The 15,755-nt window shown below is 31.1% G+C and overlaps 1 protein-coding gene across 1 annotated transcript in view; it reads right to left on the bottom strand.

The window, feature by feature from the left end:
• Positions 1 to 1,307: 1,307 nt before the first annotated feature.
• LOC143045989 (thioredoxin domain-containing protein 11-like) overlaps positions 1,308 to 15,755 on the bottom strand; it is a 39,968-nt gene continuing 25,520 nt past the window's right edge. The window contains exon 14 of the mRNA XM_076218898.1: positions 1,308 to 7,833. Coding sequence (XP_076075013.1) covers positions 7,368 to 7,833 — 466 coding nt within the window. The 3' untranslated portion in view covers positions 1,308 to 7,367. The remainder of the gene's footprint in view (positions 7,834 to 15,755) is intronic.

Raw genomic sequence — 15,755 nt, 5'->3', positions numbered from 1 at the left:
TTACTACAAAATCTGTGGCTAAATAGATAAATAATTGTAAACAACAAAAGATAACATCAAGTGCTATGTTTATTCTGTATGGATTCTGCTTATTTAATGTTAGGATAAGTTTGTTTTTGCTCATTTGTTGAAGGTCATTTGGTGACTTTTAGATGTTTACATGCATGTCATTTGGACAGTGTATAGTTGTCTCATTGGCAATTTAACATCATATGTTCTCTTTTATTTTATTTTGTCATGTTCACAACAAAATATAAATCAAGCCCATGCTGATACTTATAAACTTTTAAGAGCTATGAAAATAATGTAAATCTGAATGTTTGTGACACATGACCAAGACGCAGACAGAATCAGCTGTATATCTATTTTCCACTGTTAATAGTCACTCTCAAGACAAAGAAAGTGTTAAGTTTTCAGTTGAGTTGTAGAACATTATCATTTAGACAGTTACCATTAGACAGGAAATTGGATTCCAGTTTGAAAATTGAGAAATCAAAACACCACAATGATACTACCAATAATGTGAATTCACTGTCTGCCAAAAACATATTTAAATCTAGGACAGATTAAATTAGCATGAAGTAATAAAAATCAGATTAATACAAGTTGTTAATGGAGAATAGCTTTACTTCACTACTGAATTAATCCTTAAAGCAAAAAATAATACTTTTTTTGTATATATGATCTTAAAAACACCATTAACTCAATAAGTAAGTAATGTTTCATATCCCATACATAGTTAGAGTTAAAAATATCATTTGAGACATGTTTTAGGTGCATGTAAACTTTCAAAAATTATTGATTTAAAGATGCAAACATGATATGCATCTTTCATCAGTACAATTTTATATAATGAGAGAGAGTTTGAATCAAAATAAATAGATTAAATAATAACACTGAATAGACTATAAACACACAAAGCAGACAAAGCAGACAAGTGAAGATATATAGGATATATGCCAATCAGACAGCAACTCAACAACACAGTAATAACAAAGATATATATAGGTCAACATACAGTCTTCCATAAAAAATAAATGAAGAAGTTACTTAATAAAATATCTACTAGTGTTGACAGCTTGCTGGTACACTCGTATATTTATTGATTGTGGGTTGCTATTTATCTAATATATTTTATGAAAAAAAATCAGCATGGTCCATGTTACCTAACAAAAGAGATCATTGGAATGTTTTTTAAAGGACTGGAGGGGTTTAAAGTGAACAATATATTTGGAGAAATTTTATTGTAATTTTCCCTGAAAGCAATGGAATAAAAATGTTAAAGATTTTTGTGGTGCAGATCAAGAAATATCTAATTATTTTGGCAACTTAAATTGAAAGGTAAAATTTTATTTATTTCAGTCTGTTGCTGTATTGATTTCCTAGTTTTTTAAAGATAGGATTTATCTTAGTTCGCTTGCAGCCGGGGTAGATGGATTCTTAAAATTGGCAATAGTTCTGTCTAATCCAACAAGCACTGGAGTCAACGTGATGATCGTTACTGCAATTACAATCATCCCAATATGGCGGACACAAATTGAGGGAAATTTTAGAAGGTCGACTTCTCCAATTTAACAGCTTATTTACAGATTTGTTTTATATCAAGTAAAATCTTAATAAGCATTGTCATTGAATGTGTTTTTCCTAAATGATAGAAAAACAACTTGAAGAATGGAAATTGGGATTAAAAAAATCACGATGATGATCGTAACTGCTTCTATGGTTGATCGTAACTTGGACTTGTTTTAATAAAAAGATGATCATAACTCAAAATTTACGATGTGTTTTTTCCTTAAATTGAACATCCTATTTAGCAGTCACGAATTGCTGCAAGTTTTGGTTATTTGATTATTTGACATCGACTGTACATAAATCCATATTGATCAATCAATTTTTCCCAAATTAAGTTAAGAAGGAGGGGAGGGGGTTCAGCGACAAAATCAATGTGAATTAACTTTTTTTTCTTACATTGAACTTTTGATGTCGTCCCTTACGGTATATGATATGAACTATTGAAGTTAGTCAAAGAAGTTGTTTAAGCCAAAAACATCAATAAGGGGAGCTACCAATTGTTTTTATATTGAAAAAAGGGGGCGGGGATTTGGAAAAAAAAAAGCAGGACAGGAGTTTAGAGTAAACAAGAGGCTCTCAAGAGCCTGAATCGCTCACCTGGTAAACAATGCCTTCGGCCATGTTTTTTGACGAAATAGAAAATAAAACACAAACTTTATTTTATACACCCTACTGATCATTCAAATGAAGTTTGGTTGAATTTGATTGAGTAGTTTTAGAGGAGAAGATTTTTTAAAGTTAGCAAATATGATGAACAAATTGTGAAAAATTGTCATTAAAGGACAATAACTCCTTAAGGGGTCAATTGACAATTTTGGTCATATTAACTTATTTGTAGATCTTACTTTGCTGATCATTTTTTCTTTATCTATAATAATATTCAAGATAATGACCAACAAGAGGCTGTCACAACGACAGCAAACCGGATTTATTTACATTTATTTGTGTCCTGGTAATATCACAAGAACCATTACTGATGAATGGTGAAAGTGAAAATCATCAATATCAAATTTGACCTCCATTTTGACATCAGTATCAACATTTTGAAATAATAATATTTGAAAAGCTTAGATTGAATGGTTCATGAGTAAATGCAACAACGTGAATGGAAACGCCATTTTACGATCTTTCAAGAACCATAACTCCTGAACAGTAAAAGTCAAAATCGTCATTATGGAACTTGACCTCTATTTTGTCATCAGTAACAACATATTATAATTTCAAAAGCTTTGGTTGAATGGTTCATGAGAAAATGCACGGACACGACGGGAAACACCATTTTTCAATCTTTCAAGAACCATAACTCCTGAACGGTAAAAGTCAAAATCGTCATTATTGAACTTGACCTCCATTTTGTCATCAGTAACAGCATATTAAAATTTCGGAAGCTTTGGTAGAACAGTTCATGCATAAATGCACGGACACGACTGGAAACTCCATTTTTCAATCTTTCAAGAACCAAAACTCCTGAACGGTAAAAGTCAAAATCGTCATTATTGAACTTGACCTCCATTCTGTCATCAGTAACAACATATTAAAATTTGGGAAGCTTTGGTAGAACAGTTCATGAGTAAATGCACGGACACGACTGAAAACTCCATTTTTCAATCTTTCAAGAACCATAACTCCTGAACGGTAAAAGTCAAAATGACCATTATTGAACTTGACCTTCGTATAGTTGTCAGTAATAACATAATAAAATTTGAAAAGCTTTGGTTGAACGGTTCATGAGTTAATGCACGGACAACATTTGATTGCCGCCTTTCAAGAACCATAACTCCTGAACGGTAAAAGTCAAAATCGCCATTATTGAACTTGACCTTCGTATAGTTGTCAGTAATAACATATTAAAATTTTAAAAGCTTTGGTTGAACGGTTCATGAGTTAATGCACGGACAACATTTGATTGCCGCCCGCCCGCCCGACCGCCCGACGTACATCCCCAAATCAATAACCGACATTTTTGTCACAAAAATCCGGTTAAAAACTGCAAAATTTCCTTAAAATTACCAATTAAGTGGCAGCAACCCAACAATGGGTTGTTTGATTCATCTGAAAATTTCAGGGCTGATAAATCTTGACCTAATGAACATTTTTACCCCATGTCAGATTTGCTTTAAATGCTTCAGTTTTTGAGATATAAGCCAAAAACTGCATTTGACCCCTATGTTCTATTTTAAGTAACGGCGGCCATGTTTTTTGACGGATCAAAAATCGAAGCACAAACTTTGTGCAGGATAATCTAAGGAACAATCATGCTAAGTTTCATCCAAATCCATTCAGTAGTTTCAGAGGAGAAGATGTTTGAAAAATTGTTAACGACGACAGACGATGATGACGGACGCCAAGTGATGAGAAAAGCTCACATTTCCTTTTAGGAAAGGTGAGCTAAAAACTGCAAAATTTCCTTAAAATTACCAATTCAGGGGCAGCAACCTAGCAACGTGTCGTCCGATCCATCTGAATATTTCAGGGCAGATAGATTTTGACCTGATAAACAATTCAACCACAGTCAGATTTGATCTTAATGCTTTGGTTTTTGACATTTTACCTCTATGTTCTACTTTTAGCCGAGACAGCCATCTTGTTTGGATGGCCGGGTCACCTGACACATTTTTAAAACTAGATACCCAAAAGATGATTGTGGCCAAGTTTGGATTAATTTGGCCCAGTAGTTTCAGAGGAGAAGATTTTTGTAAAAGATTACTAAGATTTACGAAAAATGGTTAAAAATTGACAATAAAGCGCAATAACTCCTAAAGGGGTCAACTGACCATTTCGGTCATGTTGACTTATTTGTAAATCTAACTTTGCTGAACATTATTGCTGTTTACAGTTTATCTCTATCTATAATAATATTCAAGATAATAACCAAAACAGCAAAATTTCCTTAACATTACCAATTCAGGGGCAGCAACCCAACAATGGGTTGTCCAATTCATCTGAAAATTTCAGGGCAGATAGATCTTGACCTGATAAACAATTTAACCCCCATGTCAGATTTGCTCTAAATGCTTTGGTTTTTGAGTTATAAGCCAAAAACTGCATTTTACCCCTATGTTCTATTTTTAGCCATGGTGGCCATTTTGGTTGGTTGGCCAGGTCACCGGACACAATTTTCAAACTAGATACCCCAATGATGGTTGTGGCCAAGTTTAGTTCAATTTGGCCCAGTAGTTTCAGAGGAGAAGATTTTTGTAAAAGATAACAGATTTATGAAAAATGGTTAAAAATTGACTATAAAGGGCAATAACTCCTAAAGGGGTCAACTGACCATTTCAGTCATGTTGACTTATTTTTAGGTCTTACTTTGCTGAACATTTTTGCTGTTTACAGTTTATATCTACCTATAATAATATTCATGATAATAACCAAAAACAGCAAAATTTCCTTAAAATTTCTAATTCAGGGGCAGCAACCCAACAACGGGTTGTCCGATTCATCTGAAAATTTCAGGGCAGATAGATCTTGATCTGATAATCAATTTTACCCCATGTCAGATTTGCTCTAAATGCTTCGGTTTTTGAGTTATAAGCCAAAAACTGCATTTGACCCCTATGTTCTATTTTTAGCAATGGCTACCATGTTTGTTGATAGATCAAAACTTCGGATACAATTTATAAACTAGATACCCTAAGGAACATTCAGTTAAAGTTTGGAAGTATTTGGCCTAGTAGTTTCAGAGGAGAAGATTCTTGAAATAGTTTACGACGACGACAGACGACGACAGACGACTGACGACGACGGACGCCAAGTGATGGCATAAGCTCACTTTGGCCCTTCGGGCCACGTGAGCTAAAAAAGGATATATTTTTATTCAACCTCTCCTTTAAAAATCCTATATCTGTTTATAAAAAACTATAAAGTCTGCATTTCCCAAAAATAACAGGTTCTCGAAAGGTACTATTGTGCCTACTTGGTTTTTTTGTACAAAGTGTAGGGGAAATCTCCATTTTACCAAACTGGCCATTAATATGAAATGTCCAATACCTAATTTGTATAAAATATATGTAATCAATATAAAGTTGTTAATCCCAAATGCATTTTGAAATTGAATACGATAAATTAAAAACGAAATCTTGCCAAATCATTACCATTTGTGCACTCACCAATCATGAGGACGTTACCCTCCCCTCAGTGATCGTTCCAAATTATTATCACAATATAAGCTAATATTGTACACTTTTTCACATACCAAACAGCTATAATTATCAGAAAATGCTTCGTTGGAACATACAGTTACGATCATCGTTGATAAAAACAAATAAAAGTTACGATCATCATCGTGATTTTTTGTATCTCGATTTTCATTCTTCTTGTTGCTTTTTCAACATGAACGAAAAAGTAATTCAATGGCAATGCTTAAAAAGATGTTTCTTGACATAATACAAATCTGAAAATAAGCTGTCAAAGTGAATAATCAGCCTTATAACATTTCCCTATATTTGTGTCCGCCTTATTGGGATGATTGTAATTGCAGTTACGATCATCACGTTGACACCAGTGAACAAGGTGAACTAAAATATCATGATTAAAAAACATGTCTTTTAAATTTTTAATGATAACTCATAAAACACGAAAATAAACCATAAACTTTCTAAGGATTATTCATAAAACACAATTATAAACCATACATTTTGGCAGATGACAATAATGAGCAGAATACAAATATATTGTAAATGTTCTTTTTTAAAATTTACAAATATTTGGCATGAATTGAATTTTCTTTTTGAATTTCTGTCAACTAATATACTATTCAAAAAATGAATTACTCTCGCAAAATGTGTTGTATGAAAACAAGCAACCCGCCCACACTTTCACAAACATTCAGACAATCACAGTAAGGCTTGATTGTCCATATGCAAGTAAAAATATTGCAATGAGAAAACATGAATGGTTTACAAAATGAACTAATGCCAGTTTTGGTTTTATCTTTTAAAAAAACTTATTTACCTTTCATTTCACACATTTATACATAAAACAAGTTATTGATAATATCAACAAGTACTATTATGCACGATTTATCATGCTAATGGTCAAACAAATTGGCTATAAAGTGATACAGCGGTCAAGAACAGGATAACATTGATTTTCAATGGGAAAACTGGAGTGAACATGGCTACAAGGCAATGAAGATTTACTGAAAGTTTCAAGATAATCCTGTTAGTGGTTCAAGGAATGCAAATGGATGAACAAAATAACTTACAAGGGTTACATCAATTGATAATCTTTACTCAGTGTACAAAAACTTAGTTGAAGAAATTTGATGTAATTTGCCAATTTCCAAAACTGAAAACAGTTATACACTTTTTAACGTAGGAGGGGTTTTCAATTACAGTTCCCAGAAAGTAAACTTGTTATTAATCTTGGAAGACTCTTAATATACATGTAATACTAAATGATATGTAAAATAATCCACAATAAAGGTACTTCTGATTATACTTAATTAAAAGAATTCCTCCTTAGAGAGCAAATTATCTCAGAAAATCCCTTATCCACGATCATCTATTAAGGTAATCTATTAAATCATATATGACTAATGTGGGTATATCGTCTGATCATTTACAATTAATAAAATCATTCCAAACTCATATCAGATTCATTATTGCACAAACCTTCTAAATCTTTCACTCTATATTGATCAACAAATCAAGTGATTCTGGCAGGCGTAAATGTAGTCAATGATTGAGACTTTACAAATCTAATCATGAAAGGAAGGTGACCATTCCATCTAAATTGAACCTCTCTGATGTCTGATCACATTTAGATAGAATTTAATTAATATAATCTATATATCATAATTCATCATGCACTTCATATCTGACTTCAGAACTCGCAAGATCTTTTTCAATTATTATATTATTTTTACTTTCTAATACATTTTTTAATTTGTCTTTATCTAAGATCTTTTGAGAGCTTTTAAGAAATTTTAACAAAATAAAAGCATTTTTATACTGCTTGTCAATTTTCTTTAGTCTTATACTTAACACTTTGACACCTGATTTAAATCTAACTGAAGTCTGTCTGGTTTTATACTGTAGTTTAAGTTTTTCGATATGGTTTTGTAACAGTTGTCTTCTCTTTATGTTAAGGACGATAGCCTCCGATACTCTGCGTAGATTTTTCTCAATACATGACTTAGTACAGACATCAACTGCTGTGTCCATCCTCAAGTCGTGTGTTGTATGATGTAAAACAAACTTGATCAGGTTTGGTAAAGTCAGTGGTAATGTCTCAGGATACTTTACACTCTCTGCTTTCCTGAAAATCCCAAATAAATCTGATTAATTATCATGACAAAGAATGTATATACATTAGGGACGACGTCAAAAGTTCAATGAAGGATAAAAAACTTAATTCACATAGTTTTTTCACTGACCCCCACACCCCCCTCTTAACTTAATTTGGGAAAAATTGATTGACCAATAGGGATATATGTAAAATCGATTTAAGATTAACAAAACTTACAGCAATGATGACCCCCCACCCCCAAACTATTTGATTTAAGTTTTTTATCCTACATCGATCTTTTGATGTTGTCCCTTAATTCTATTTGTTCTACAGTTTACACATTTGTACTATAGAGAGTCATTAATACAAGTTCAATGTTTTGTGTAATTTCAACATCAGGAATCCTAAAAAATAAACAATAAGTGTTAAAATTCTATTAACTCAAGATAATTACAATCTTCAAATTTATTAACTATAAAAGCCAATCGTAAACATGAAAGTTAGGTAAAGGTAATTACAATCATATGAAATTCTTGAATACTTTAATCACAATTTTAAATACATGCATAGGAAAAATTAAAGGGATTGAAAATTTGAATTCATTGGTAGTAGTTAGAAGAATAAATCAACAGAATAGATTGATCATGACTGGCATAAACTCAAACTTAAAACTTTTACCAATAACTTCAAGGGTAAGTACTGTGTTAGACCAGGTTTTTGATGTTTTTTACTGGGTTTTATAAAAATTTGAGGCACTATCTAAGAATTCTACAAGTTTTGATGAGCAACAACAGCATTCTAATAGAATATTCTGACAATTCATAAGATTTAAAAGACTTAATGTACAACATACAAAACATTCTACATTTGTTTCATTCATTTCCCATGCCATATAAAAATTCTACTGAACAAGACACAAATCAACCCCCCCAAAAAATGACTTCTGTATTACAAATGTATCTCATTCTTTAATCAAATAATTGTACAAGATGAACTTTAATCCATAGCCAGCAAACATATATCTATGTATAATTTGACAATTGTTGGTGACAAACGGATGATTGAATCTCCAATCAGAACACATGTAATTAGCCAATAAAACCTAGTCGAGCAAATAACTGTTTTAGGTGACTGTTCATTTCCGATATTCCCGCAGTTAAGATTATGTTGTCGTAAGTCACATTGTATTGATCTGAATAATTTCCCTCTTTAACTACTGTATTAACAATAAATCTACTCTAAGATGATCCATCCAAGTATAAGAAAACTGATGATCACTATCTTGTGCATACGATCATTTCAGTTCATGGGAACAAATTTCAATTCTCTTCAACTCTGGTGGCTAGTATTACGCTGGGGAAAAGATGTCATTCAGATTGAAATAAATAAGATAATTAGTAAAACAGTATTGCTCTTAATTTTTAGTTGATTTATACTTTTTCCAAATTCTTGATTATCCTGGTTTTTTATATGATCAATGTGCAATTCAAGTTTTATATTGAATCAAACCCATTTGTAACATCAATTTTTGTTTGTTTTATTATTACATGGTTGTGATTCCACATAGTTATACAATGGAACTCACAGAAAGTACAATAAAACTATATAGAACAACTGAATTCAGACAGTACATGTACAATAAAACCACTAACACACAAAATGATAAATAAAACCACTGATCTCACAAAAATGTGCAATAAAACAACTGAATTCAGAAAATATACACAAAAACTACTGAACTCACAAAATGTGCAATAAAACTACTGAACTTACATGAGGTACAATCACTACAATGAAACCACTGAACTTACTGACATGAGGTACAATGAAACTAAAATGATCAATTTCAATCACAAGATTTGTTGGGTTAGAGCTAGGAACAAGGAGTTATCCTTTAATTTGTAATATTGCAGTCTCATTTGCATACTGGTCACACTGTCTTATAGTTACAGGTCTTAGTAAAGTCTAATATACCTCCTCTTTTGAACTTTGTGTACTGGATTCTAGAAAAGATGCAAAGGTCTTACAAACAGTTTTGCTATTTCAACTGAACACTTAACTAGGACACCAGATAAAATATGGCTTTTGGAAATCTTAGTATATGTTTAAATTGTTTATAGTTGTCTGGAAAAAGATCTTAAAATCCTATGAACTTGTCAGATTGTGTAAAACATAAATTTAGATATTTGTCTTTCAAAGCTAGACTTGTCATTAAAGCTTATTCATGTGTAACATAAATTACTGCTATTGTATTTTTGGTTATTATTTTTATGTCTGACTAGACATACCATTGAAAACTCATTCCTCAGACCTTTTTGTCCTACAATATTGCCAAGATTCATACCTCGTATGTAGTGCCAAGGATCATGGTATGATATATATAAATATAGTACTGCCTTAAAGTGGTTTTCGTAACAAGAAAATATAATTTTGTCTTTATTACAAATTCTGTGACAGATTATCAATACTTCCATCAGAAAGAAAGGATATATTTCACATAAGACAATCTATTCTCAAACCTCCAGTAACATGCCAAGTAAACACACATTAACGTTATCTATCTTCATCATATATTTGTTTTCTCCTCCGAGATTCTTATAGGTTAATGAAATTCTTATTTGTCTATAAGGTTTATGGGTATGATAGGTACTTATCAATTAATATAGACAAACAACTTTTTACCTCAAACCAAACACCAATTCTCTCGAGATACACTAACTCTATCATATCACTTTTTGTCGTGACATAAACAGGTTTTGCCATCATATAGCATGACTGCATTAAGCATCCAGGGAAAATCCATTAAAGCCTCCCATAAAGCATCATTTCAATCACATGAAAATTGAAAAGTTTTCAAGGAAACTAAAAGTCAGATTTTTTACAAGAACAAACAAGAAGTAACTTCATCACAAGTTAAATTGACAGCTTTTTGTTTGCAAATTTAAAAATTAATTTCCTGTTCTTTGTCATTTTGTCATAATTTCTAGCATCATTTTCTATTGATTAATCCCAATTTAATGTCATTTCTAAATTCAACAGCGAATTATCGATGAAATAATAAATTAATAATATAGACAATTTTCCACTCAGTGTCCATGACATTTAGGCAGAATAAAACAATTGATCATTAAAACATTGCTTTTAAGAGTCAAACCTTTCGGTTTTGTTATTTGAAATAGTGGTATATGAAACCGACAAGAATTCAAGACATTCTTATTTTATTTTTTTTATATATAGTCCTGATTTAACAAAACCAGATTGTGATAAAGAGATGTATGTTATAGAAGTGTAGAAATGAAAATCTGTTACTAAATAGCAATTATTTATCAAAACTAAATATACTTAGGTGGCTCTAACGAGCATGTGTCGCTCATCTAGGTCTATGTGCAACTTCATCAATGGACACTTCCTGTATATGACTTTTGTCAAATTTAAACAGAGTTTTGAATGTTTCTTAAACTGCCTAGAATTGAGAAATATTGTATTTTCAACAGCAGATTCGGTTGTGCAATCTGTTTCTGCCTTTCATTAGAGATTTGTAGTAATGAAATCAGAAGGACAAACAAAGAGAAACAAATTGTATAGCAAAAATGGAAAACATGTATCTGTGAAACTCTCATAGGGAGTATTACATATATAGAAGTCATTTATAAACAGGGTTCATTGCATGGAAAGAGAAAAGGACAAATGTATGGACTTGACAGAAACCAGATCTTTCTCACCAGGATGTGTTACCATAGAAATAGAATGAGTGATGCAACTGACAGATCTGAGAACAAGTCACATGTTTAGTGAAGATAAACAATTAAATAATAAAATTATAATCTTCAATATCAATATAAAGATTAATTGAAACTTTCACTTCTCTCATCAAGATCGTTAATAGAAATTGTAATGAACTTTAACAAAGTGTTCCCACTGGTAGGATACAAATTACAGGAGATGTGTATCACTACGGTTACACCAATCGTACAAATATATCAAAATCATCACTTGTCAAAATTTGGACAAAAATAGCAATATTAATTTTGTAAGATTTTTTTCTTTGTAAGATCATAGATTATCTTCCATCAGAGTATGACAACTCAATTAACACATTTTCATATCCTCTCCAGCAAGTCAATAAATGCTGGGTTATTCTGCTGATCAATACAATAGTCTTTAAACCAATACAATACTCTCTAAACCTATATATTTTAATAACAACATTTTGATTTCTCTAAATAATCACCATTATACCGAACAACTGATGGAGTACACGAAGCATCTGTAAAATAAGAATTATTTTCTAACTTAATGGTGCTCTCCCATAACATTATACATATAAATCATTGCCATTTCCATACCAAACTTACAAATGACTTCATATCCTATCTTTTACAAAATGATTTAAACACATATCACTGTACAATGGGTTTCCTTTGCATTGTGTAAATAATCAAGACATCAAAAGTTAAAACACTGAATATGTGATGACTGGAAAAAAGAAATAAATGACCAAATTCTATGATTAGAAATGATCCAAGTTAACTGTTGGTGAGACATTGTCTTTATGATTTATACTTTGTTATTCATTGTCGTCTTAGTAGATTTTTGCTTGTGGCTTATAGCATGCTGTTATCAATTTTTAGTCCTATTGCTCGTGTATAAATAAATGAAAAACAGAAACAATCTTTTCACTACATTATGAGTCATTTAAAAAAGCTTACGACTTTTGAGTTAGAAGTTTCCTAAATTAGGCATTTAAATTGCCTGTTAGACCTGACCAATTTTGTTTAAAAATCTTTACTGTTTTATCTAATGATTTTTGAGACGATGTCTGAAAATAAAGAGCATTGTATCTTAGTTTGTTGCATGTCAGTTTTTTGTTACTGTCAGTCAATGCATGTTTTTTTTTTCTTTTTGTAAGTAATGAATAATTATTTATCACTTTGCATGTTGTTAAAAATTATCTACCAAATAAAATTCTTTTTAGACAATATTCAAAAGAAAGAGAATTTCTAATGGTATTATATATCAGGATTTTTTTGGTGTTGGTGGTGTTATCTTGGTATTGTGTTTCGGTGTTATCTTATTATTATGTTGTGGTGCTATCTTATTATTGTGTTGTGATGTTATCTTATTATTGTGTTGTGATGTTATCTTATTATTGTGTTGTGGTGTTATCTTGTTATTGTGTTGTGGTGTTATCTTATTATTGTGTTGTGGTGTTATTATTGTGTTGGTGGTGTTATCTTGGTATTGTGTTGTGATGTTATCTTGGTATTGTGTTTCGGTGTTATCTTGGTATTGTGTTGGTGGTGTTATTTTGGTATTGTGTTGTGGTGTTATCTTATTATTGTGTTGTGGTGTTATATTGTTATTGTGTTGTGGTGTTTTCTTATTATTATGTTGTGATGTTACCTTATTATTGTGTTGTGGTGTTATCTTATTATTGTGTTGTGATGTTATCTTGGTATTGTGTTGTGGTGTTATATTGTTATTGTGTTGTGATGTTATCTTATTATTGTGTTGTGGTGTTATCTTATTATTGTGTTGTGATGTTATCTTATTATTGTGTTGTGGTGTTATCTTGTTATTGTGTTGTGGTGTTATATTGTTATTGTGTTGTGGTGTTATCTTATTATTGTGTTGTGGTGTTATCTTATTATTGTGTTGTGGTGTTATCTTATTATTGTGTTGTGATGTTATCTTATTATTGTGTTGTGGGGTTATCTTATTATTGTGTTGTGGTGTTATCTTATTATTGTGATGAGGTGTTATCTTGTTATTATGTTGTATAGCTTGCTGTAAAGTGTTTCTTCTTCCCACATTCTCTACTGTTCATTTGAAAATAAATTGCGTCGCCAAGCGCAGCTGGATACAACCGCAGAGGTCCAACCCAGAACCATTGGGGCAAAAATGGACACAATTTTCATGCTTGATACAGGTTTGAATTTAGATTGTAACTAAATATTTGACACATAATAGGTTTCAGACACAGAACAACTGTAGTCAATGAACTTAGAATTGGTAATATGCTCAATTTTTTGCTTTTGACTAATACACTATGTTGTTGCAAATTGCCCCCACCTCCTCCCAAAAATAAAAAAAAAAAGATTATCCCCCCATTTTTTATATAAATGCAATACATTATGCTGTTGCATATTTACCCCAACTCGAAAAAAAATAAATAGTATACCCCTTTCCCATTTTTATTTTACAATCCCCTCCCCACCCCCACCCCCCTCTAAATTATTTTTTCACCTCACCCACCCTATTTCCAAAAAAAAATTCTTTCTTTCAAATTATGGTCACAATTACAATTCAAAATTGATGGTAAAGGGCATTACTACCCTCATATATTACTGAATTAATTTTTACTCTAATTTTTAACTAAAAAACAACTACTTATCTTATTCTAAATGACATAGTTGACAAATATATCCCTATACAAAATTATTAACCAATACTTTAACCAGTAGACATATCTTTTGCACATATAATTATTATATGCTTAATATAGGGAAGATACTTAAAACAGATTACTGCAAATTTTGTTAACTACTTCGAGACAAACTTAAAAGATATGCCTACTTTCCTTTTATTTTTCAGAAGTAATTGGTTTAAGCAATTCCCTTAAAAAAATTCTCAACTGAGAATGTAAAAATTTTTGATGAGTTTTGTATTCATCAAAAATGATTTTCCCCTTAACAATCTGCATCAAATTATAAAATTGAGTACCTAATATTTCATAGAAATAAAATCAGTGACCTATAATTTTAAATAATATAAATCTGACACTCTTTCAATAAATGGTGAGAGTATATCTTAAATATCTCGTATTCTTACTTGATCTAATATTTCATTTGAACAATAACAAATCAAGAAGAACGAGTAAAAATCTCAGAGAAATACTTTTAAATTGATAAGTCAAGAGTGTTAAATAAGCAGATTTTAGAATACAAAACCAAAATATCAGAACAAGAGCAGTTAAAAATTAATACCAGTAAGATCATTTAGGCTGAACTATTTCTTTACTGGTACTGGAAAGAAAGACAACTCTAAAGTCTAAAGATTTTAAACCAGAACTTTACAGTATTCAAATCAACATGTCAATATCGAGAAAAAAGTACCCATATGCTGATGATATAAATATTTCACCTCACCCTTATCATTTGTATTCAAATAATTATGTAACACAATTATTTAATGATGACAAATTTATATGAAAGTTCTTCCATGTAATCAAAATTTCTTTCCCTTGGTACCAGAAGGCAAAAACAAAATTCCTTTCATAAAATCAGAGTTGCTTTTTGATTTATGTGGTTGGTTATTTAATCAAATAACAATGCAAGTTTCTATTTTTAAACAGCCATAATAAAGCAATTGTGTGTTTTTAAAAAACAATGATAAATCATTCTTGAGATAATTAAGGAAGATTTATTTGTGTTCATTCTGTAACAGTGCTTTTAACTTTCCTTTATGAATGCCACATAAAACTGCAATTTTTCTGGCATCAGATTGTTTGAAGGATAATTACACAAAGTCGATTCAGAGCAGAACAATTTGTGCCAATTATATTTTTTTTAAATATCAATTGCCCCACTGTCTAGTTTATTTTTGGTACAAATTGCACCAATAAATGGAATCTAATTGTGTCATATTTATGTATCATTTTACCGTATAGATGTAGCAAACTATTTTACCTTTTTACTTATAAGTATGTCTGATATTTTCTTCGAGATAATAGAATACCACAGTAGGAAACCTATCATCTCTTTGTAAAGATCACACAAATTATGTCAGACATTTATTAAGAAAATTGCAGAAACATAATGAAAATACACAGTGAAGTCTTCTGTGCAAGACTATTTACTGGGGAAATCTGTGCCATTAATTTGAAAGGTGAGTTAGACCATGGCATACCTATGTAACTTATATACAACCAGGTGCTCTGCAGGGTGCAGCTT

Source organism: Mytilus galloprovincialis, chromosome 9 (assembly GCF_965363235.1).
Source record: "Mytilus galloprovincialis chromosome 9, xbMytGall1.hap1.1, whole genome shotgun sequence".
Taxonomy (NCBI): Eukaryota; Metazoa; Mollusca; class Bivalvia; order Mytilida; family Mytilidae; genus Mytilus; species Mytilus galloprovincialis.
Note: the sequence above shows the minus strand (reverse complement) of the source record. Positions and strands in the feature narration are given on the sequence as shown.